The 24843-nt window shown below is 40.2% G+C and overlaps 2 protein-coding genes across 2 annotated transcripts; both read left to right on the plus strand.

Moving 5' to 3' along the window:
* The first annotated feature begins 7568 nt into the window (after nt 1-7568).
* On the plus strand, nt 7569-9417 carry LOC149022017 (uncharacterized). The gene is made up of 3 exons (XM_089147518.1): nt 7569-7902; nt 8009-8140; nt 9308-9417. The coding sequence occupies exons 1-3, from the start codon at nt 7569-7571 to the stop codon at nt 9415-9417; spliced, it is 576 nt and encodes a 191-aa protein (XP_089003644.1).
* Nucleotides 8950-23958, plus strand: LOC149022018 (homeobox-leucine zipper protein REVOLUTA-like). The gene is made up of 18 exons (XM_089150217.1): nt 8950-10282; nt 10790-10949; nt 11409-11494; nt 11613-11703; nt 11817-11912; nt 12091-12204; nt 12288-12371; nt 14251-14406; nt 14482-14556; nt 14653-14759; nt 15150-15298; nt 17187-17419; nt 17900-17980; nt 18385-18519; nt 19631-19968; nt 20392-20497; nt 22612-22761; nt 22976-23958. Exons 1-18 carry the CDS (start codon nt 10053-10055, stop codon nt 23120-23122), a joined length of 2538 nt encoding a protein of 845 aa, XP_089006343.1. The 5' UTR covers nt 8950-10052; the 3' UTR covers nt 23123-23958.
* Nucleotides 23959-24843: the final 885 nt, after the last annotated feature.

Consider the following 24843-nt stretch of genomic DNA (forward strand, 5'->3'; position numbering starts at 1 on the left):
ACAATTCAACATTGAACCATTCATTTCCCCTCGAATGGCTCTTCATGGCTAACCATCATCAATGCACTTCAGGGTTATTATCGATTCATCCACTTTGAGTTTTTCCAACCCATCTCATTTATACCATGCATAACAATGTTGGGGAGTTCATGCAGTTCCAGCTTTCTTTTACAAGGCAACTCCACATTATTGTATATTTTCTTCCCTTTGCCCTTCTCATGTGAGGCAATTGATGAGGGAAAATGAGCCAAGACTAGAGCATGAAGATCTTCAGCTGAAAATGGCCGGCTTTGACATTGCAACTTCATTTACTGGAGAGGATGGAGGAGCCGGGGTTGGAGAGTAGGGAAAAATCGACTCCAGAGATGATTGGGGAGAGCTTGCGTGCGAGAACTCTAGCAAAGTGTTGGGAGGATTAAGATGAGTATAGTAAAGTGCATCTCAGCATCTTGGATCCTTGAATGCCACTAGCTACCGGAGTCCTGCATGGCCGGATGATTGCTACCACCAGTGAGTTGGCACCTTCCAAATGTTTGGGAATGCTTACTTGGAAGATGAAGGCCAATTTAAGAAAACTTGTTTTAATAGCTTCCTCTTGGTCATGTGGTAGTGGACCATTATATAAGGTAGGATATGCATGAATTGTTCCTGTATTGACTTGTTCATATAATTCCTTGGCCAGCTTCACAAAGCCATTACGTTTAGCCAGAATGGCCACTAGAGGGATGGTATATTTCAGATCATGTGGATCGGATGATGAACTTGACTGGTTAACAGTCATCCGACAAAAACGACATGCTTTGCTTGTATGGCCCAAACAAAGACAGTATGAGCAGATTAGAGAAAGCCGAAGTTCATAAGCAAAGTGTATAACAATGACCTCAGAAGGAGATATTTCAAATATAACTGAAGAGACCAAATCCTTATTCAAAGGGATTAGTATTCTTGCAGCCGGTGCAAAAGGGGGAGCAACATCACCTTTGGGAATTTCAAGCTAAAGCACATAACCCACTTTATTAAAAAGAATGTTAAGAACATCATGGTCGTGATAACGCCAGTATAATTTTAAAATATGCACCCACATCACCACATAGTGAAAGGGAACCATAGTTGCAAGAATCGAAGGATCCCATTCTGAAAGACAAGGAGATGTCCCTTAAATTTCCAACGACTGAGAGAATAAAAAAAGATTTATAGTCTTCTCCGTTCGACATTTGATAGTGAAACGATCATGAGCACCTTCTACAAGATGATACCCATCAATTTCATAGTTCTCTTCTTTCAGTGCACGGTTGATGAGGTTGGTGAGATCATACAGGGTAATCACAATACCATCTACGACCCAGCTCACAACAGTAAACTTGATATGTTCCTGTATATCTTCCAACTTACCTTCAAAAATAACAATTTTTGTAGGAGGGCGCATTGGAAGCTCCAATTTGGCAAAGTTTGTAGCTAAGCGATCGGATGAAAGAGGAGAAGAAGAAGAAGAAGAAGAAGGGCAAGAAGCTAAGTACATGGCCATTACTCATATACAAGAGCCTGAGTGGAAATGGAGGTTGATAGAGGTTGCTGTACCACTAGAAACCTCAACCCTGAATACCACCAGTGTCTATGAGACCAGCACCAAGAGAGCATAAATAGGAAAACAAATTGACACCCCATCATCGACAAGACTGCAAATCACCACAACTGTCGCCGCATGCACCGACCCAGTTGCATGAATCCTAGTCAAGCAGCAAAGCTAAAAGACGTCAAGCTTACCAATGCACAAGAACAACAAATAAATATGTTACTTCATAATAATAGGGGGGAAGACAATAGATCAGCTTCTCAAAAATAAAAATGGGACGCTGAATACGATCCCATCCTTTTAGAGATTGTAAAACACGATAATTCTCTGCAACTTGAAAATTGAAACAAGGGAAAGCATCAATCAATCAAATATCAGTGACCGAAAAGTCACACCCCTCACATGCACTCGCCACCTCCATACGACAATAGAACCTAAGGTCCATTCCTCCTACCAGCGGGAAGGTAAACCCACATGTAGAAAGACAAGCATGCGTGAAAACAGGAATAGAAACCCATGATCAGGTTGACTAACGAGTCTCCCATCCACCATAGAGCAAGGCACTTCCCATAATTGAAAGCCCGATGTGACCCCACCATAGATGTGAACATTGAACTCATTATGATCGCCACTAAACCAGAGCCCAGGAGAGAAGGATGAAACAAGTATGGCCAGAGAAGGAGAGAAGAGGGCATTTGCAGGATCTTGGCGGAAAAGCCCAAGTAGAAGAAACCCTAAATCACCAGGAGGGTCTTCCTCTCTCTTTTAGTTAGGTGATGACATGATGTGGATTTGCTTAAACTTTTATTGATCCTTGTAGGACAATTTGATTCATATATATATATATATGATGACATGATGTGGATTTGCTAACGAATCGTTTAGTCTCCTCACCGTAGACATCGTGATTTTTTTTTATTTTTTATTTTATTTACCACAGGGTGTGTGTGTGTGTGTGTGTGTGAAAATTCCTTCGGTGATTAACAGAACTGGGTTTTGCCTGAAGGATGTGAGGGTCAAATGACCAGATGGACTATGTGGTGACACTTTTAAATTATCAAGTAATAAAAACTTAAAATCCTCATATTTGATTTAAACTTCTGTTACTCAAAATCCTTTGGTGGCACCATCACATGCCTTTTCGATTCTAATTTAAGAACTTTATAGAATCAAATGCCCAGCCACTACCTACGCTGCCCTTACGCACAAAGCAAGCGGGACTTACTTGCAGGACTTTAGGACTGGCACATCAGATATCTATATTGTTCAAAAATCAGCTAGTACTCAGGCCTTATAGGAGGAATTATGCCCAGATTTATCCTTATAACATAAATTAAAACTTCATCTTTAGCTTTAAAAGATTAAAACTTGATAAAAACAGAGATCAGTGGCGGAAATAATTACAAGAAAAGAATTTACAGATGCAACTATTACTATTGATGCATGAAGTGCAAAATTTCGTAGAGAGGCCTAAGAGAGATGATAGAAGCACAACTGTAGGCTTTCATCCTCAAATCATTCCTCTACTAAATTAAAGAATAAAATAAAAAGAACAAAAACAGGCCAAGAAGCTACATCGCAATTACTCAGGGTTCTCTTTCGGGTTCCCGAAAACTTGTAAAGAGACTAAGTAGGAAAAGAAATACTAACCATTGTCAAGAAGATTGTTCACTATATCATAAGAAAATGTATTACAAAGGCAAAGGTGGAGGTTCCTCGCTAACCATTACAGAAGATAAAACTAAAACTTCACGCTTACAGAAGGTTATAGAAGGTTCATTCTTTCTTTTTTTCTCTCTTGATTTTTCTCTCTCTGGATTCAAAGACTCAATGACTCTTCTCTCTCTTCTTAAGACGTAAGGCTTCTTTACTTGACTTCTTCTCTCTTCTCTTTGTTTCTCCAATAATGACACACACACACACACACATATATATGCCATTATTGGTTGAAATTTAAAGGCTTCTTCTATAAGTAATAGATAGTAAAAGGCAACCATTGTCTTATTTACCCAAATAAAAAGAAAAAGAAAAAAGACAACCCTGTCTAAAAATGATCATACACTCAAAAACATGGGGGATCAGATTGATGATCCTACCTTCATGAAACATGTAAATGGATTCCCTCATGCAGGAGAAGAAGCGATAATCCAAGATATGAACACTTTCCAAATAAATAAATGGTCGATAGTACTCTATATGCAATGTATCACCCATACCTTCTGTTATTTTTGGTCAAATATCACCCATACCTAGACTTCCCAACACCCTCCCATGGCCCACAACCCAACCCACACCAGCACCAACCACAACGAACCGGACCGAGAACCAAGTATGACCCTTAAGCCACTCTTCAAATTGAACATATACAAAGTCATAGCCCAACCGAGGACCAGCCCAAGCCCAAACTAATGAGATCAATCCAGCCCATGAGGAATCTTGTTTTAATAGTGAAGCAATGGAGGGTTTGGCATTAAGTCAGGGGGCAAATTTTGGTGCCAGGGATAAAACGGCAACCGGATGGAAGCACCGGGAAAGGGAAGGCGCACGAAAGGAGCCGATAAGAAGTCCAAAGCGAGCAAGAAAATGAACAAAGGGGAAGGCCTATTTCTTCATCCATACAATCAAGAACAAGTTTCAAAAGCGAGAAATGGGGTATTGATCAAAGAAGCATAAACCGGATGGAGGAAGCTTAGCTACCCCGTGGATCTTGCGCAGAGCGATTCACGGGAGCCAATGAAGATAATTAGCGGAATTGCGGAGGGATTGGGAGCCCCCGGCAAGAACTTGTTCAATCTCTCAAAACAAGAGAAGGTGGATGTAATATTCGATGGAAACGAAAAGTGATGACGGAAGGTGGATAAGATTAGGAGGAGACTTAAGATGGGGGTATGTGTTCGGCCTCGGGGCAAGCGGTGGTCTAGCTATCTTATGGAAGGATCATATAAAATTTGAATTAAGAGAAGCAACTGAAACATATGGATGGCATCATGTCAACGGATGATTATCCTTCCTTTTATTTCACAGGGGTGTATGGCGATCCTAGAAGAGGCCATAGACAACATGTCCGGGATTCTATCTCTCGGTTTGGAGAAAACAGGAGAGACAACTGGGTTTTAATTGGTGATTTCAACTCATTCCTTACATGGAAGGAAAAAGAAGGAGGAATTTGCAAAGGAAGTAGAGAAATTCAGCAGTTCAAAGACATGATGGAGCAAGCAACCGATGGACCTCATGCCAAGGGCCAGCCATACATGGACTAATCGAAGGATAGGGGATGCAAATGTCAAAATCGAGGATAGAGCCTTGTAACCCGCCGGAGACCCATTCGCGAAGCAATAGTTGTGGTTAAAGCGGCGTGGGTTCGCACCATTGATACTAAATCGAGGGGGCTCCAACAAGGGGAGAAAGACCGTTTAGATTCTATGCTATGTGGCTTAAACATCAAGATTGTAGCAATGTGATTCAATCAGCATGGCAGCAGGGAGATTTACTCAATCCTCCGGGTAAACTTCTTACTAAACTAAATCTATGTAAGGACTCCCTCAAAATCCGGAACAAAGAAGTTTTTGGTAACATACAGTTAACAATTGGGAGGATACAAAAGGAGTTAGAAGAACTGCAGGATAGAGTTAGTGATGTAATAACAGCTCAGAGGGAGAACGAGTTGACTGATAAGTTAGAAAAATTTCTCATGTATGAGGAGGAATATTGGGCTCAAAAGTCAAGGATTGAGTGGCTGAAAAGTGGGGACCGTAATACAACTTTTTTTCATGCTTCTACCCTAAGGCGTAGGCAGATCAATAGGATTTTGAAACTCAAACTCAGAAGTGGTGTATGGACAGAAGAAGAAGGTCAAATCTATGAGGAGTTCAAGCATCACTATGAAGATCTATTGAAGGCAGATGGGTGTGATGGTGAAGCTATGAATACTGTCCTCCAAGTGGTACAACCAAAAGTCAATGAGGCTGAGAATGATGTGCTTTGTTCTCTTCCTTCGGTAGAGGAAATTAGGAGTGCTTTATTTGATATGGGTGCTTTGAAAGCACCTGGAGTAGATGGCTTCCCTCCCCTCTTTTTCCAATCTTTTTGGGACTTAATCAAAACAGAGCTCATAACTTTTGTCTATGAATATTTCTCCACAGGTATTCTCCCAGATAGTGCAAATGACACCTTGATTACTCTTATTCCAAAGAAGACAAATCCTGAAGAGGTTGACCATTTCAGACCTATAAGCTTATGTGGAGTCTCAATTAAGGTCGTGACAAAGATTTTAGCATCTAGATTAAAGATAGTACTCCCTGAGCTCATTGATCCAGCACAGTATGCATTTGTTCCGGATAGGAATATATCTGAGAATGTATTTATGGCCCACGAATTATTTCACTACATCAAGCAAAAGAAGAAGGGCAAACAAATGTATATGGCAGTGAAGATCGACATGAAGCGTGCCTATGATCGGGTGGAATGGCAATTCTTAGCCCAGCTGCTGCCCAGGTTAGGTTTCAATCAGAAATTTACATCTCTTGTTATGGGCTGCATCACTTCAGTAAAATATTCCCTCATTATAAATGGATCTATTAGATGTATTCTCTCACCAAGCAGGGGTCTTCGACGGGGGATCCCCTTTCCCCGGCCATGTTTGTACTTGTCTCTCAAGCATTTAGTGCGTTGATTAGGGAAGCTGAAGGAAATAGCCTACTGAATGGAGTGAGGGTGAAAAATAGAGGGCTACCGATATCCCACCTTTGTTTTGCTGATGACCTTATCATGTTTACTAAAGCCAACCTACTAGCCACCCAAAATCTGAAAGCAACTTTGGAGGTATACGGGAAAGCAAGTGGCCAAAAGGTGAATTATCAGAAATCCTCAATGTGCTTTAGCCCGAATACCCCTTCTAGAATCAAGAGGTGGTTTTCAAAAATTTTGAAGATGAGTTATGGCAATGGACCTGCAAAATATTTGGGCCTTCCACCAATCATTGGGGTGTCAAAAGTGGAGGTGTTTCATGAGCTAAATGATAGGGTGGCAGCTAGAATTGCGGGTTGGAGTAAAAAATGTCTATCTCAAGCAGGGAAAGAAACCTTGCTCAAGGCTACAGCTTTCCCCATTGCAAATTATGCAGCTATGCACTTCAGACTTCCCAAAGCTCACCATAAGAAGACGGGTAAGTTGGCAGCAAATTATTTTTGGGGTAATCAAGGAGATAAAAAACAAACTCATTGGATTAATTGGAAGAGGTTATGCTTACCAAAACACCAAGGTGGGTTGGGATTCAAAGATACAGATAAGCATAATAGAGCAATGTTGGCAAAAGCAGCTTGGAAGCTACTCAAAAGCCCAAATGCGGGATGGGCGCAAATGCTTAAGAACATATACTTTCCTTCGAGTTCCTTCTTAGAAGCAAAGTGTGGTTATAGACCTTCATGGGCATGGAGATCAATCCTGATGGGCCGTGAGGTGCTTAAAAAAGGTCTCTTATGGTGTGTTGGTAATGGGCAGCAAGTGAAGGTTTGGGAAGACCCATGGATTCCTACAGTCAAAAACTTCAAAGTCCCAGTATCAATTGCTCGTGTGGAAGGTATTGATGTGGTGGCAGATTTGATGACTAGGGAAGGCGTTTGGAATATAGAGGTAATCAATGAAAAATTTCCTCAAAGTATTGCAAAAGAAATCTTCAAAATTGCAATTCCTATGACTCCTCAGGATGACAAGTGGATTTGGGGAGCGGACAAGAAAGGGATATTCTCAGTTAAGTCAGCTATTCTTTACTAGCACCGAAGAACCGGAATCTTTAGAAGCTCAACCATCATCATCAAGAACTTGCAGGTGGACATCAACACCAAAAAAAACATGGTAGGTAATATGGTCTACATATACTCTTCCAAAAATTAGATCTTTTCTGTATAAAGCTTGTGCTGATGGGGTGGCTTCTGGAGAAGCATGTCATAGGAGAAAATTCAATTTGGATCCTAGCTGTCATAGATGTGGCAAGGAGATGGAAACCATTGATCACATACTTATGGGATGCCCCTTTGCTGGAGCAGTATGGTTTGGTTGTGACCTATCATTTAGAGTGCCTCAAAATGAAGATAATTCCTTTGCAGAGTGGTTGTTTAACAACCCTCAGTTGGAGCAGCTAACCAAGGCAGTTAGAAGGAAGGTGGTTGGACAAATGTGCTTTATGGCCTGGTATCTCTGGAGAGCTAGAAATGAAAGCAGGTTTAATAATAACACATGGAGCCCGACTGATGTGATTGACTATGCCGTGAAAGCTTTTAAGGAATTTGATGAGGTCAACATACCAAGGAATTTGAGGACGCGACGGAGGGGTTATCAATGAGACTAGTGTTCGTGGAGAAGTTAGGTGGAGGGCACCATCTCAACCATGGTTTAAGATCAATGTAGATGCTTCTTTAGATTTGAATGGCAATTCAGGCATTGGTTTTATAATCAGAAACTCCGAAGGTTCTCCTTTAGGAGCTGTGTCTCAGAGGGTGGGGTTTACAGAAGTGGCAGTGGGAGAAGCGCTTGCGATCCGTGCAGCTATAATGGAGGGGAGCAAAAGAGGTCTACGGATCTCATCATCGAATCTCGATTGTAAATCGTTGTAAATCACCTAAATAGCGGTCCCCTTACGCCCGCCCAACGGGGGTGGTGCTAGAGGATATTAGGTTGCTTTCCCCCCCTGAGATGTCTGTTGTTTTTGAGTTTATTCCTAGAGAGGCCAACTCTGTGGCAAACTCTCTAGCCCAGGAGGCCCGGTCTATTGAGGGTGAGACTGTTTGGCCGTTATCCACTACTTGGCTCCAGGAAGCCTGTTCCTGTGAGGCCTTGTGCCCATCCCTTCAATAAATGGATTTCTACCAAAAAAAAAAAAAGGGGGGGGGACTAGGGGGGGGGGGGGCCCTCCTAAAAAAAAAAAAGGGGAGGTTGGGGTAAAAAAAAAAAAAAAAAAAAAAAAAAAAAAAAAAAAAAAAGAAGGGGGGGGTCATATTATGAATTCTTAACAAAAAATTTAAACACTTAAGAAAAAAAAGAACTAATTTGTAGTGAAAATGTCTGTGGTTTCTACTCTTACCGATAGTACATGTAATATTTTTATCCTTATATATAAAAAAACTTTATTGTATTTAAAAATATTTGATTGAAAAATACACACAAAACAGGGAAAATGAGAGAAGGTAAATGGAGGACATCATGCCGGTGCAAGCGTCAATGACACAATTTAAAGCCTTTCTTAGGCGAAAAAGAAAAGACAAGAGAGAAATTGTAACTCACGTACTTGGATGTCATTTTGTTAAAACACGAAGGGTAGACACGTAAACTTATGAGTATAAAGATGGGAAGGGGATTTTCGATATGCGGGCCGAGCGAGGAACAGAAACTTGTTGTTTTTTATTTCCCCCACTAGTGTTCGGCTGTAGAGTAGCTGCTTTCTCTGCTGTTTCTGCTCCATCCACTCCGCTCTCTCTCTCTCTCTCTCTCTCTCTCTCTCTCCTCTACTCTTCCACTGTTATTCCCATTTGAAAACCCAAATCGATCTGCATAGCATCTTCACCCTCCTTAAAAACATCCCAGCCTTTCATGTCCATCGCATTTCCCTCCTAAGCTGCTGTTTCCCTGCGCAGATGGTTAGGGTTTCTCTCTCTTCATTAAACCTCTCTTCTCTACCAGAGGAAGAAATTATCTTTCTCTGATCTGCTTATCCTCTCTTTCTTTTGAAAATTTGTAAAGATTTGAGCCTCTGGACTTATTGCAGTTCTGTTTCTCGAAATATTGCTTCCTTGTACTTGTCTGCACCTCTGAGCTTTGAACGTGAAGAAACTGATGAAGTGCTCAGCTGAGCTTTCTGCTGCTGTCTGGGCAGACTGTTATGTGGTCACAGGTTCGTTCTTGGTTGAGGTCGAGCCAAGTCAAGTAGCTGGTTGAAGATCTTCTCTGAGTAATTCTCTCCTACAGTAGCTTGGATCCTGGGATTTATTGACTACTATCTACTTTTTGTTTAACCTTGAAAAGCTCGAGTAGTTTTCTTCTTGAGGCTTTTGTCTGCAAGATATTAACTATTCGCTTGAGCACCATTAATGAAGACAGTGAACCACATCCCTAGCTAGGAATAGGATGGTTTTGTTCAAAGTTATGACAGCATTTCGGTTCAGGAAATTCCGGAAAATCGAAACGTGCTGCATCTTCCCGACTAAAAAGAAAGGTTTCAGACAAGACAACAGCGGTGTTTTACAGAAGCAAGTTTGAGCTTTTTGGCATAAATACGGTTTAGAGAAAAAGGTCTTTTCAGGTGAGAATCTTTCCTCAAATCCGCCTAAGCTCCTAATCAACGTGCTCTTTTTCGCACATATTTTCAAAGACGGAGTTGACGAGAGAATCTTAGGCAAAGCAAATAGCAGAAAAGGGTGCTCAGAGCTTCCATTTTTGTCTCTTCCTTCTGCGTAGCGAATTCCATAGTCGCCTGGCGTGAAAAATAATGGCTATGGCCGTTGTGCCGCATAGGGAGAGTAGCAGTGGTAGCATTAATAAGCATCTTGATAACGGGAAATATGTACGTTACACCGTCGAGCAGGTCGAAGCTCTTGAACGAGTCTACATGGAGTGCCCGAAGCCGAGTTCGATGCGACGACAGCAGTTGATCCGTGAGTGCCCTATCTTGAGCAATATCGAACCCAAACAGATCAAAGTCTGGTTTCAGAATCGCAGGCAAGAACTAATTGCTTTTCTTTTCTGTTCATTTTTCTTTTCATTTGTTGTCTGTCATTTGTCTGATTTTGGTATGTCCGAGCCACTTCGCCGGTTCAAGTCCATGTCGCGACTTTAGAGAAGGCCATCTCTAAGAAAGAGTTATACTTTCTGGTTGAAATTTAGTCGGCAAGGATAATTTTTGCCGTGGGCTAGTTTGCATCTCTTCGCATGTATCGTTTTTCAAAATGTGAATGATATTATTCTCAAATCCTGTCCTAATAACCCTTTTAATCGAATATGGCTTTGGGGTTTTTGAATGGGGTTTGGTCAGCATGTATGAACTTCGCGTTCATTTTGTCACTAGAGAGTGATCATAGATCTTAGAGACTCGGTTTCCATCCCCATCTTCTCTTTGAAACTTAGAAGAACGAGGAGATCGTCTGGGAGATAAAGAGCTTCTTCTCTTTTTTTTTTTTTGTCCTTCACCATTTTGCCAGTGTTATGATTGTGATGAATTTCCGGCAGATGCCGAGAGAAGCAGAGAAAAGAGGCTTCTAGACTCCAAACTGTGAACAGGAAGTTAACTGCCATGAACAAGCTGTTGATGGAGGAGAACGATCGTCTTCAGAAGCAGGTATCGCAGCTAGTCTACGAAAATGGGTACATGCGGCAGCAAGTGCAAAACGTAAGTTGTGTCCGGCGCTAGCTCTTACCAGTCAGGTTTTAAAAAAGTACATATTTTTTCTATGTATTTCCCTTCCCTTTCTAATCGGTTTTGCTTCTTGTCTCACGTCTTGCACCAGACCTTCATGACTCCCGGATTTTTTCCTTTCAATAAGAACACAGCAGTGAATTGAAATCTCTCAAATTTTATTATATGTTTTGGCGAGGATTATTTATAGCTTATCTTTGGTATTTCCCATATAGGCCGTCTTAGTTGCACAGAAAAAATCCCCAAGACTTGAATCGAATATCTATGTTCTTTCTGTCATATAAAGTTTTTTTTAGAGTGGAAAAGGAATTTGAGAAATCATCCTGCATGCAGTTGGTGTGATCTGCAAGGGGAAAAAGTGGAATACCTTGTTCCCTTTCCTCTTTTATTTTCCTTGGTGGGTCTACTGAATCTATGGATATTGTCATGCAGGCATCTGCAGCAAATACCGATGGAAGCTGTGAATCTGTAGTTACCACACCTCAGCATTCGCTTAGAGATGCAAATAATCCCGCTGGGTAATCCCAAATACCCAGTTACTTTAAATTGGTTCCGAGTACTCTCTTGTGTCCTGTCTATCTTTGTTTTCTGTCACTGCAGTTGATGTATGGTTATTCCATTCATTTTTTTTGGCAGACTCCTCTCCATTGCGGAGGAGACTTTGGCAGAGTTCCTTTCAAAGGCTACAGGAACTGCTGTTGATTGGGTCCAGATGCCTGGGATGAAGGTACCCAGTTTAATTGAATTTTTTTTTTTTAGATCAAAGCAAAATTTTTATTTGATTGTTCAACCTGCTGAATGTGAAGACACAATTTTTGACTTGTTTAACTTTGTCATTAGCCTGGTCCGGATTCGGTTGGGATTGTTGCCATATCACACAGTTCTAGTGGAGTGGCAGCACGAGCCTGCGGTTTAGTGAGTTTAGAACCCACAAAGGTAAGTCTTGTTTGTTCATACCATTTTTTTATAATGTAATAGATATGAAATCTTACTGATCTAAGATCCATGATAACTTCCCCTTGTTGTTTGTTTCGGGGGTTGGGGGGTTGTTGGCTTTCCTTTCTATCGTTAGCTGAATGTTGACAACTACTCTTTCATTTTTATTCTTTGATAGATTGCAGAAATCCTTAAAGATCGTCCATCTTGGTTTCGAGATTGTCGGAATCTCGAAGTCGTTACTGTTTTTCCTGCTGGAAATGGAGGGACAATTGAACTGTTATACATGCAGGTAGGAAGAGTAGTTCTCTCATAGCTTAATTTTGACTCTTCACTTCCTTTTCTTTTCCATTAATTGCTTACTCAACTTTCCAGATGTATGCTCCAACTACACTGGCTCCTGCAAGGGACTTCTGGACTTTGAGATACACCACAAATTTAGAGGATGGCAGTCTTGTGGTATTTACCTTTGCATTTCTGTTTCTATTTCGGTGCCTATTTAATTGCATCTTATTTGTGTTTCTTGATTGGCCTTGTGCTAAGGGAATGGGAACTTTTATTCACTTGCCATGGTGTTCTTGTGGTTTTCTAAAATTTCGACCCCCATTGTCTGATGCATATAATTCACACTTGTGTCTAATGCAAAAACTCCTCAGATGTTGAGGATGGAGCTTTCACTTCCACACTAGTTGAAGATTTTTCAGTGGGCTGAAGCAAATGAATTTGAGAGGATGAGTTGTAAAGCTAGAAAGGATAGAATGATGTATGAACAAATTAGAGCTGATTTAGGAGTAGTGCCAATACATAATAAGTTGAGTGGAAGTTGTTTTGGGCAAGTATAGATACATGCAGGGTGTAATACCAACCTTTGAATGCCCCCGGTAAGGATGAGTGACATGATTTAGATAGGTCAGAGCTAAAAGGGACAGCGGTAGGCTTAAACTGACTATTGGAGCTGTGTTGAGGAAAGACATGCAAAGGTCAGGACTGGTAACGAGTATGATTTTGAGCTGTTGTTCAAGGTTTAAAGTATCCCACGATACCATATGGTACTAGCCGATACATATCTATATTTGACACAACCAATACGATACATCTCGATACTTCTCTCTATTAAATTGCACTAAAATACATTTGTCAGAATGATACAATACTCGATACGGGACGATACATCTCTTAAAATCACATTGACCAATACGATACTCGATACCGATATTTTAAACCTTGCTGTTGATTATTGATCAATGTAGTTGATCCCATATTTGATCCGTTTGGCTGTGATTTGGCTGGGTTGAATTCAGTTGGACTGCTATAACTTTTTATAATTGAACAAAAGGAATATATAAAGGACTAAATTCATCATGACATCTTTATGACTCTTTCAAATTGAGTTTCTAAAGTTCAAGTTATAACCTATGAATTGATTGGCTTAATGTGGAATACATAATGTTGGTGCCTGTATTGACCGGCCAACTTATGATTCTTTTATAGTGAAGCATGCAGGGATCTGAGTGTGGACCTTTTAACCATGGTATTAACAAACTCAACTATTCAATTGACAGAAAAACCATTCAAGTCTAGGAGGTGGATTCATTCCTGGACTTTTTGAGTTTGATCTTTCCCAACTACTTATGGTTTGAAGCTGTTGCTATCGAATCCCAAATTGTCATATTGCCATGTGCTTTGGGATAGATTGTGGAAACATTTAATTACTTATAATAATCCATTTATGATGTGCTGGTAGATATAATATCCATTTTCAACCTTATCTTCTTTCTCTGGAGAGGAGGTTATGCTCTTCTTGTTTCTTTGTTCAGTAAGCGCAGCTGGGGGTGTTACTTTATGTACTTTCTCTAATTAATTAAATTGCATTATTTTATCATCTTAAGAGGGATTTTTTCTTCTCTGATTTCATCATATAAAGCTCATTCTTGGGTGGGCAACTGTGTTATTACTACTATTAGGATGTATACCCCATCCAATGGGATCTGCGTTTGGCACTCTTAAGTGCTTGTTCTAATCCTCTTCGGTAATAGGATGCATATGTCATCCAATGGGCACTGTGTTTGGCACTCTTGAGTGATTATTCTATTCCTGTTCTTTTCTGTTGTGTATCAAAAGTGTGTTCCAAACCCTTTTTTATTTTTTTCTTCTGAATTTTCTTGAACTGTGGCACTTTCATGTTCTGTAGTTTGAGTTTTAGTGGTTGTTTTACTTGTGGATTCTGTGCAAGGCAAGATCTTGATGGTAAAATGTAGAGCTTTGTTGGTTACAGGGTTAATCGTATTTAGACATAAAATGGTCTGAGTCATATGAGTTACTCTGATATTTTATTTAGGTCTGTGAGAGATCATTGTCTGGATCTAATGCTGGCCCGAATGCATCAGCTGCTTCCCAATTTGTGAGAGCTGAGATGTTACCCAGTGGTTATTTGATTCGGCCATGTGATGGGGGAGGGTCAATCATACACATTGTTGACCATCTAGATCTTGAGGTTTGTGTTCTGTTATTAGTTCTTAGAAGTTAACCTTCCTCTGCAGAAGTTAACTTCACCCTGGTATTTATTCAGGCATGGAGTGTGCCAGAGGTGCTGCGACCTCTATATGAGTCATCAAAAGTTGTGGCTCAGAAAATGACAATTGCGGTAAGTAATGGACTGTACTAAATTCCTTGACATCCATGTGCACATCTCCACATATGCATTAAAGGGTTGTGGACTGAAAAAGCAATTTCTGCTTAGGCACTGCGACACATCAGGCAGATAGCACAGGAGACCAGTGGTGAAGTAGTATATGGATTGGGCAGGCAGCCAGCTGTTCTTCGGACTTTTAGCCAGAGATTGAGCAGGTACCCTCAGACTCCGTGATTTTCTTGGTCTCCTTACACCCTCCCCCTCCCCCCCCCCCCACCCCCCCAAAAAAAAAAAAAAAAAACTTGCACTTTATTGGTTAATAATCTCCTTCCCTGTGTTGTATACTATGTTAACCTTGATATAAAACAGCCAGTCAAATTAGTTGATGTAATATTAGCTGTCCTAAAATGATATGCTAGTCTTCTTTTCTTCTCTTTTCTTTTTGTATTATTTTAAATGAGCATACATTCCTCATGTGGGCTGTACTTTTTTACTCCTGATTGCCAGGTCAACCTCTGGTTCAGGATTACCAGCCTGAAATGTGTTTATTGTTCTTTGTTTATACCACATGCTTTTCTTATATGTTTATTTTATAATGCCTGTAGAGGGTTCAATGATGCCATCAACGGATTTAATGATGACGGATGGTCACTGATGAACTGTGATGGTGCTGAAGATGTAATTGTTGCTATTAATTCAACCAAGATTGTGGGCACCATTGCCAATCCCGCCGGGGCCCCCCCCCCCCCCGGGGGGCCCCCGGGGGGGGGGGGGCCCCCCCCCCCCCGCGCGGGTTCCCCACCCCTTTATTCTCCCCCCCCCCCCCCCCAGGTGTACCCCCCCCCCCCCCCCCCCCCCCCCCGGGGGGGGGGGGGGGCGCCCCTCCTTCGCCCCCACACACCACCCCCAACCCACAAAAAAAGAAAGGTGAGTTGTGACTTGCTACTAAGTGGTGTTTTTGGGAAGATTTCTCATAAAACTTGGGACACTAAAGGCCCCCTTTGTTGGGACGTTAAATCAACTGGATAACTCATTGATTTGATGGGTGATTGTAAATTTGAATTTATGATTGTCTCTTAAAAAAGAGGGGCAGCAGTTACCATGGAGCCAGTCTCCTTTGGGGGAAGGCATCAAAAAAACCACATAGCAGACTTGAGACGGTGGTGGGTTTACTTCAATCTTGATGCATACAGGCATACTGCTCAAGTGAGGTTCGAGAATCTCTTTAGATTTTCAAATTCCTCCAACCAATGTAATATGCATATTTACACGTGCAATTCGTTTTTGTCCTTGTATATCTGGATTCTTGTCACTTTGACAGAAAAGAGTACTGGGAAGTAGATCTAAACTAATGGTTGGGAAATGGTTCAAGTGGGGCCATATGAATCAGGCGGAAGAACAAAACTGTCCTTAGGGTTTCCTATATGCCTAAAGAATAATCCTCCACTGGTATAAAGAATGTGCCTGGATGCGAAGAATGGTAAATGACGGAGGGGGGTATGAAATAGGAGGATAAAGAAGGATAAAGAGGATAGGGAGAAGAATCAGACTTCAAGAAGGGGAGGAGTGAGAACACTCATAGGTAGCAGAAGAGAAGAGGAGAGAGAAGGGAGGGGGCTGCAAATGTACAAAGCTAAAGCTTCATTCATTTTTTTTTTTTTTTTTTTTTTTTAATCTTTTATGTTCTTTTTCTTTATTACAGTAGCTTTATTGCGAGGGTTTAAATAATTAAAGAGAGATGCTCCAATAAGGAAACAACTATACTAGGGCTCTTAGCAATTTAGAACTAATCCTAAGTATTTTGGCTCTTAGCAATTTAAAACTAATCCTAAGTATCCTACCTTATTTTGTTTTTTAAAAAAACTGCTTATGTTAATATCCCATAAAATAGTGAAGGGGGGAAAATCCCTTGAAACATTGTTCATGTCACTGTAGCGTGAACAGTTGGGGGGGGTTGAGAATGTGGGGAATAACTTCAGTCTTGATTACAGATAGTTAACTGCCTGTGGGTCTATATGATCATCAAACAATTAGTGGATAATTCTAGGAAATATTTTCTCTTCAAATCAATTATCTACTTGACAATCAAGTTCCTCAAAAATGGACAAAAAAAATCATGAGATTGGAGGTCCATCTCAGACTGTGCTGCATGAACATGAATTACCCATGAAATCTTTTCCACAAGACCATTAGACTATTTAGGGAAATTTTCTCCTAGGCTTCTTGCCAAGGAAGCCTCGTCTACCTACCCTCTTCACAGGTCATCTTCTATTTGGAGCTCTGTGGACAGTGTGGCCAATATTACCATCCTAGGTATGGTGCACTTCAGATTGGGCACATTTGAAACTTCATGGCTCACTTCAACTGTTTTACCTGCCATGCATTGACAACCATCAAAAGAATTTGTGCCTGGTTGAATGTGGGTCATCCTTTTGGCTTCATATAGCCACATAGTTGAATTTGCTTGTGCTGAATTGACTACTCTAATAGTCAAGATGTTGCATCTATACCACTCTAAACCCATCCCAACAAAGGAAGAAGAAGAGAAAGTATGTGAATAAACAACTACTTTTAGGACAATAAAAAGTATGTGAATAGACAACTTCTTGTAGGACAATAAATATGACAATCATTTTTTCAGTGTGCTTTGTTGGCTAAAACTGACAAAATGCTTTCCCTTTTTCAGAATGTTCCTCCTGCGCTGCTGACCAGGTTTTTAAGGGAGCACCGTTCTGAGTGGGCTGATTTCAACATCGATGCCTATTCTGCTGTATCTTTGAAAGCTGGCTCATATGCTTTCCGTGGATTGAGATCCACAAGGTTTTCTGGTAGCCAAGTCATCATGCCTCTTGGTCAAACAGTGGAACATGAAGAGGTTTGATCTTGTTCTTCTTTGAATATGGCGCACGTCTAGTCACTTATAATTCAATAGCAATTTCGGTTGTTGCCTAGCATTCTAGACTTTCCTTTATTTGTATTGGTGGAAATAGTCTGCATTACTCTTTCTTGTCTGTTCCGTTATAAGCTTCACTTTGCAAGAGAGTATAATTAATGTTTCCAATGGAAAGTTCCCAGAGATAGCTCTTTCTCTGCACTGCCCCCCTCTTCTTTTCCTCTCTTTACATACTACCATTGGAGAAACTAGTTTACCCTTTTTTAAGTAAACTTTTAATTTCATTGATCTAACTGATGGCAAGTGCTCCATTAGTTGAGGTCATATTCTTCATATAAATTGTTCTAGGCTCATCCTACCCGCAGTTCTCCCCTTTTTGGTACTTAATTGATTTCTTTTTTCCTTTTTCTGGTTGAATGGTTTCTAATTGAATCTTATAATCATCTTTGGAGAATGTTTCAGATGCTTGAAGTGATTCGGCTTGAAGGTCATGCACTTGCACAGGAAGAGGCTGTTCTATCTAGGGATATTCATCTCTTACAGGTGTCTTTCCAATATCTCCATGAATTGCTTTATCATCTTTTCCTCCAATTATTGGCTTATTGATTTATTAGTTTTAGTTCTTAAGTAGCCATCACTTGTCAAGACTTTCGTGACGAAGTAAAAGAAAGTGTTATCTTTGCAAATTTGAATCAGCTTTAAAGAAAAATTGCTTGGGCAGTCACATTTGTTTGTTTGGACTCCTTTTGGGAGAAGAATGTGGCACCAAAAAAAGGAAATTTTTATGGATCTATATCTGCTATGTCTTGCTTGCTATTTAAAGGAGGCATGGGTGGGAAGACAAGGAGAAGTTATTGACCATACTTTGCTGGTTTATTTCCTGCAATATTGTGATTATTTTGATATTGAATTTTCTAAACTTATTCTGAATGGTTTCTTTGGTTCAGATTTGTAGTGGGGTGGATGAGAATGCAGTGGGAACCTGCTCTGAACTTGTTTTTGCTCCAATTGATGAAATGTTTCCAGATGATGCTCCACTGCTACCCTCAGGGTTCCGGATTATACCTCTGGATTCAAAAACAGTTGAGTTCATATATGCTCCTCTTGAATATAATTTTTTCCTTAGTCTATTAAGAATTTCTCTAGTTCTTGTTTTTAAAGCCGGATTATTCTTTGCTGATAACCAGTTGGTAACACATAAAAACTGAATGAGCTGAGGATTTTAAAAGTTTTAATAGCATCTGATGTTTGTTACAGATTTTAAGTCTCTGTAGTCAAGAGCATGTTCAACTAAACCAACTAAATGCTATAAGCAAGTTTGTCAATAATTCCTTGTGAACTTCCTTGTGGTTTAGAATTGTTGAGGGCAGCTGATCTCTTATATGGTAATAAGGTTAGGACACTACATCCCACATGAGCCAACAAAAAAAGGCATATGTTGCCAATAAGCACATTTTAGCCATCGACCAATAAGCATATGTTGTTTTTATTTGTCTTTCACATCAGAAATTTGATAATTTTGTTTTGCTGGTTAGTATCTGAGAACTTGGATGCAATGTTCGGATCCATGATGAATCTAGTGTAACATTCCTATTGGATGGAAGGTGCTGCAATGTCCTCTGAGGAGGTTTTACATTCACAGTACAAACTTCTCTTGTTATCAAAAGACTATATTTGTTACTGTTCGACCTTTGAAGAGTCACTTTAATCTTTCAGTCTTTCAAAAAATGTTGCATGATTGCTGTTTTCAACTCCTGTTTATTTGTAGGTAAAGTTATTTTGGAATAAATGAAGTAGAAATTTTTCTTCTTTTGGGGGGGGGGGGGGTTGTGATAGTTCTACCTTGAAAAGAGTTAATCTTGCACGGTTTTTCAAAATGACTGCTGTCATGGCTCCTGTTCATCTGTATGCACAGTTATTTTGCAAGAAATGACATGCCACTCAACTGTTGACTGAAATCTAATATTTCAGATTTTCAATAGTGAGAAAGTTTCATTGCCAGTAGGTCATAAAGCAGGATTATATCCAAGATTGAGCTGTGGTCTCTAATCTCTGAACACTAGCTAATTGGATTTTGGATGCTTTTTGCTTGCATGTCTTTTTGTGTAATACTACTTAATTGGGGATATATTAGTGAAGTAGTTGGGCTCTAAATCTACTTGCTTCAAAATACTGATGATTACTACTATACAGAGCGAGACACAAGATGCATTGGGTGCACATCGGACATTAGATCTGGCTTCCAGTCTTGAAGTAGGTCCTTCCATGAACAGGACATCTGGAGATGCATCTCCAAATAGCTGTAATGGGCGGTCAGTTTTGACAATTGCTTTCCAGTTCCCTTTTGAGAACCATCTCCAGGATAATGTTGCGACGATGGCAAGACACTATGTCCGCAGTGTGATTTCTTCTGTTCAAAGGGTTGCAATGGCTATTTCTCCCTCAGGACTCGGTCCACACATGGGGCCAAAGTTGTCTCCAGGCTCTCCAGAAGCTCTTACACTTTCTCAGTGGATCTGCCAGAGCTATAGGCAAGTTCTTCTGAGCCTAATATACCTTAACTCATGTTAATGAAACTTAAAGATATACATGGTTGAAACCGTTATACTGTGCTAACAACAAATTGAAGATGAAAATTTAAGGATCCAGTCTTTATTCATGGCCATGTTCACACACTGTTGCACCTTCCAACCTAGGCAGTTGGGGTGGGGGGGGGTGGGGGTGGTGGGGAGGAGAAGTCTATAACAGATCCCATCTCTCTCCCATCAAAATGTTGAAGGCACTACCGTGTATACATAAACATTGAGGGCATGATCCTGGCCGTAAACACCTTTGCATAAAGGCTTCTGCCAATAAATGAATGGAACTGTGAAACTTCTCCTGTTATTCTCTGACTGAATCATGATTTGTCTTCTTTCACTAATATTTAGCTTCTCATTTCTTTTTACATGCAGTTATCATCTGGGAGCAGAACTACTAAGGTCTGATTGCCAGGGTGGTGACTCAATATTGAAACAACTCTGGCACCATCCAGATGCCATATTATGCTGCTCATTGAAGGTATTGCCACTGATTTCTTGATACAGTTTTCTCCAATAAGATTGAGTTGTCTAGTGTTATAGTCAACCAAGCACTTTGCTTGGATGTTAGAAAGACTTCAACAGTTCACTCAGATAGATGCTAATTGATGCAAGGTTAATAGTAGGTTTAAAAACCAGATTGAATTTGCTAATTAAACCGGCTATAACTACCTTTGGCCTGTTCCTGGTTTTACTGATTTACTTCCTGCTTCTATACTGTTAAAGCGCAATATAACAGCAAGCATTGCTCCCTTTCAGTTCTGTTGCATGGTCTAGTTTTTCAAAGTCCATTGGTGACGATGCAAATTTGACCCCTTTTCAGTTGAAATTAGACAGAACCCTTTCTTTCCCCCCCCCCCCCCCCCCCCCCCCCCCCAAAAAAAAAAAAAAAAACCCAGCCCCCTTTCATCAAATCAAACTTGTAGATGAGACCTTAAATAGAGTTGAACCACTGTACATAATTCATGTAGCTAACACTATTTGGTTGGGGAAAGGCTTAGTCTAGTTGAGCATTTAAATGAACTTCTGGCTTCACACGAAGGGGGAAAAAAGAAAAGAAAAGAATGAAACTTGCTGCAAAATTATATATCCGGAATCCTGTATATGAAGCTCACGCTATCAGCTATATATTTATCATTAACCTGGCACAATTTTGTTGTCGTATGGAATTGTAGCCTTTTGCGATTACTTCAATGTTAGAGCTATTTCCCGGTATCCTACTTCCCAGCCATATGTCCACAAGTTAAATTGTTTAGGGTTTGAATTTCATTAATAAGAATATGGTTATGGAACTATTATCTTAAGTTAAATCTGCAATTTTTCTCTTTTGGCTGTACCACATCCCCCTCCCCGATGTATGTGTGGTTTGACTCTTCTGTTTTCCACTATGTGGCAGTTTAGCTAGTGGTGAATGTCTATGTTAATTTATTGTCCTGTGAACTCACTAGATCAAATCATGCTTTTGATATTGCTTGAACAGTCAATTTCTGTTGGTTCCTAAAAAGGGCAGAATACTCCAACCCCTCCTTTCCCAAAACCCGAGGGATTTTAACCGTAGAAAACAAGGGGAAGAGCCAATGTGCACATTGGGCCTTACACTTATGATGCCTTAAAATTTGGACATGTGACATTTCACAGGAACCCCTTGTCTATCCACAATGTCCATATTATCACTCAATGCAGCAGAAAGTCAACAGGGACACTAGAGATTGTTTTTACCTTGAATGACAAGCTACAGCTATATGAGCTAATCCTTCCGTAGTATATCTACTATTAATAGAAGTGTGTTTGGGATGTTGAAGCTATTTCTGTTGGTACGCTTTTCCGGACCTAGTTTTCCAACGCAGACATGAAACCTAGGCCTGTCAATTTTTATTGATCGGCCTGCAGTTTTATGGAAAGGTAGCCCATAAGCCAAATATCGGACCAATACAAATTTGCCAGGTGGAGAACAGTGAGTTGAAAGCTTCTGGAACCATGAAGTGGCTATACGTGATTATAGTGTGAAATTTATTGGTAGATGAAAGATATGGAAGGGGTAAATGATTGAATTTGAGGCAGAATTGAACACATGGTTTATTTGGACTACTCCCTAAACACTCTAGGCAAGTTTGCCACGTCATTCTTTTGTGTTGAGACTGAATGTTCCTGTTAAGGGGATTCTATCCCGAATGGCCCTGTGGGAAGTTCCTCCTCTTCATATGATATTCTGTCTGTGTGTGTGTTTTCATTTTATTTATTTAATTTAATTAAAAAAAAATTTGGGGGTGGGGGGGATTAATTGAATGTCAGTTTTGAATGAATTACACTGATAATAATGTGATATTTCCCATCTCCAAAATTGGATGCATTCCTGTAACTGAATCTCATGAATATGCAAATTACATAATAGAAGGATATCCCCTTTGGGGAATCTTTTATAAAACCATTTAGACCAGCAGGTTTGTAATCCTACTTGAAGTTTGCTCAACTTATTGGATCTGGAAAGGTTCCAACATTGTGGGAAATATCATGAATCTTACTTTAAGTTGCATATGAAATGGGATGAATTGAAGGCGGACTGTTAAGTTGACAGGATGATCTTTTGGTTTGCAGTCCCAACCAGTTTTCTCCTTTGCCAACCAAGCGGGGCTAGATATGCTGGAAACCACACTGGTGGCTCTGCAGGACATCGCGTTGGATAAGATATTCGATGAATCTGGTCGAAAGGCATTGTGTTCAGACTTCTCTAAGATGATGCAACAGGTATAATTGAGCCATACAACACATGAAAAATGCTTTGCACTTGCCTCTTATCTTATGATGATTTTATTCTATCCATACCGTGGCAATTGAAATACATATTGGAAACTAAAATAGAAAATTTCTGGATCTCCTGGCATTGTAATTTGGTCGGGACAGAAGATAGGGATTCTGTGTTTTACTCATGGAGCTAGGACTCTGGTGTTTTGCTTTGCAGGGTTTTGCTTACCTGCCTCCTGGAATCTGCATTTCGACCATGGGGCGCCACATTTCCTATGAACAAGCTATTGCCTGGAAAGTCTTTGGGGAAGAGAACATTGTTCACTGCCTTGCCTTTTCTTTTGTGAACTGGTCTTTTGTGTAAAAACATTATTTATTGATCCAAGCTTCAGGCAGTGGGAGAGAGAAATTTTGTACTATCCTTTACTTAATATTTAATTTAGAAGAATCCTTTTACCCGAGTCTTTTGACTTCTGATCCTCTCTACCATGTACAATTGTACATTGTGTATGTTTAGAACAGAGTCCCATGGAGAAGGAACGGACATGAAAGAAATGTAATCCCTTTGGTTCATAAGAAGGGGCGAACCCGGTGCTGTATGGCGTATGCACAAGCAGATTCTGGGGACATTTTTCCAAAACAAGCTGGGGAGGATCTTGCTAATGGCCTTTGAGAGCTCAAAATGGCAATGTCCTGTGGAGATAAAAGACTTCTCTGTTGCTAATGCGTTTTGCAACGCAGGGGAACTTGTGGCGAACTCATATGGCTTGCCATTCAAGATTATGCGTGAGAGCGCAGTAACAAGCAAAAGCTCAGAAATCTTGTTCTGAAACTTGGGTTAACCCAACAGAATGTTTTTCTTGAAGGTGGGTGGTACGCATCTCCTGGATCCTGATGTTATGATGATGTGGTGATTGCCACTTCTGAAGTTTTGGCGTTGCCCATGCCAAAAATTATGTTCTATCAAAATGCGTGAGACATAATGCCAAGATGTAAAGAGTCCGAACTTTTACATACACCCGGAGGAAATATTTCAACCTGTTGGATTCTTGAAAAGTTCAAACTTCAGTTCCTAACTAAGGAAAGATTTTCTTGTTCTTTTAGTAAACAATGATCAATCTAGTGTAACTTCTATTTTAACTACTTGATTTGGTACTAGTACTGGTAATATTATTTGTATTCCCAAGTCCAATGACCCTGAATTTACGGGTATGTTTGGCCCATCAGTCTCTGCAACTTTAGTTACAAACACTTCCCCAGGGTTCAACTTCTGTGCTACTTATCACAATCTCATGAGTGGTCAAGGTCGAAATCCTGATCACTCATTTTGCTTCTTTTTTTTACAGGCTTGTATGGTTGAAAAAGTTAAAAAGAAGAAAAAAAACATACAAATGGGGGTGGTTAAGATTTTTACCCTCGGCCATCCATTCCATCCCTCATCGTACACAGCTCAGTGTTGATATCATTATTACACATCACTGAAGTTCCATCCCCCAAATAAAATAAAAAATAAAGATGCATACAAATAATGTCACATTCTGGTGAGTAAGGTTATAATGCAAAAGTGGATGTCGAATTGGGTTATAATGCAAAAGTTGATATCATTTTGTTTTTTGGGTCAACAATATCATTCATTAAGAATGACTGGCTTTGTCAAAAGTAGATATTTTAGCAACTATGACTTATTTGAAGAAGCCGGATAATTGGACAAATCAATCACCCGGTTAAGATTTTGCCGAAATAAAATGGAAACCTAAGGTAAACAACAGCACACGACCACAAAAGTCAAAAATGAGAGGAAATGAAATCAACACATAAGGGTGTCGATGGCATATCGAAACCGTTAAACCGTACCGTACCAAGCCGCGCCGTCTAAAACCGCACCATACTGTACCGTTCAAAATTGGGTACGGTACGTACCGAAACCGAATTTTGAACGGCACGGTTCTGGTTTTAGGTATTCATACCGTCGGTATGTACCGAAACCTTACCGAATTGGTACCGTACCAAATTAAGGGATATAAATCGTAATTTTACAATTAAAACACTTTACCTTTACCTTATCCCTAATTCCCTATTTGGTTT

This window comes from Hakea prostrata, chromosome 3 (genome assembly GCF_041222555.1).
Source record: "Hakea prostrata isolate BN-2017 chromosome 3, UWA_Hpros_2, whole genome shotgun sequence".
Lineage (NCBI taxonomy): Eukaryota > Viridiplantae > Streptophyta > Magnoliopsida > Proteales > Proteaceae > Hakea > Hakea prostrata.

Coding starts and splice junctions, on each gene's coding strand:
- LOC149022017 (XM_089147518.1), top strand. CDS start 7,569: ATGGAAACCATTGATCACATACTTATGGGATGCCCCTTTGCTGGAGCA. Junction 7,903..8,008: donor TTTGAGGACGCGACGGAGGG/GTTATCAATGAG, acceptor ATGGCAATTCAG/GCATTGGTTTTATAATCAGA. Junction 8,141..9,307: donor AATGGAGGGGAGCAAAAGAG/GTCTACGGATCT, acceptor AAATTTGTAAAG/ATTTGAGCCTCTGGACTTAT.
- LOC149022018 (XM_089150217.1), top strand. CDS start 10,053: ATGGCTATGGCCGTTGTGCCGCATAGGGAGAGTAGCAGTGGTAGCATT. Junction 10,950..11,408: donor TGCGGCAGCAAGTGCAAAAC/GTAAGTTGTGTC, acceptor ATTGTCATGCAG/GCATCTGCAGCAAATACCGA. Junction 11,913..12,090: donor TGAGTTTAGAACCCACAAAG/GTAAGTCTTGTT, acceptor ATTCTTTGATAG/ATTGCAGAAATCCTTAAAGA.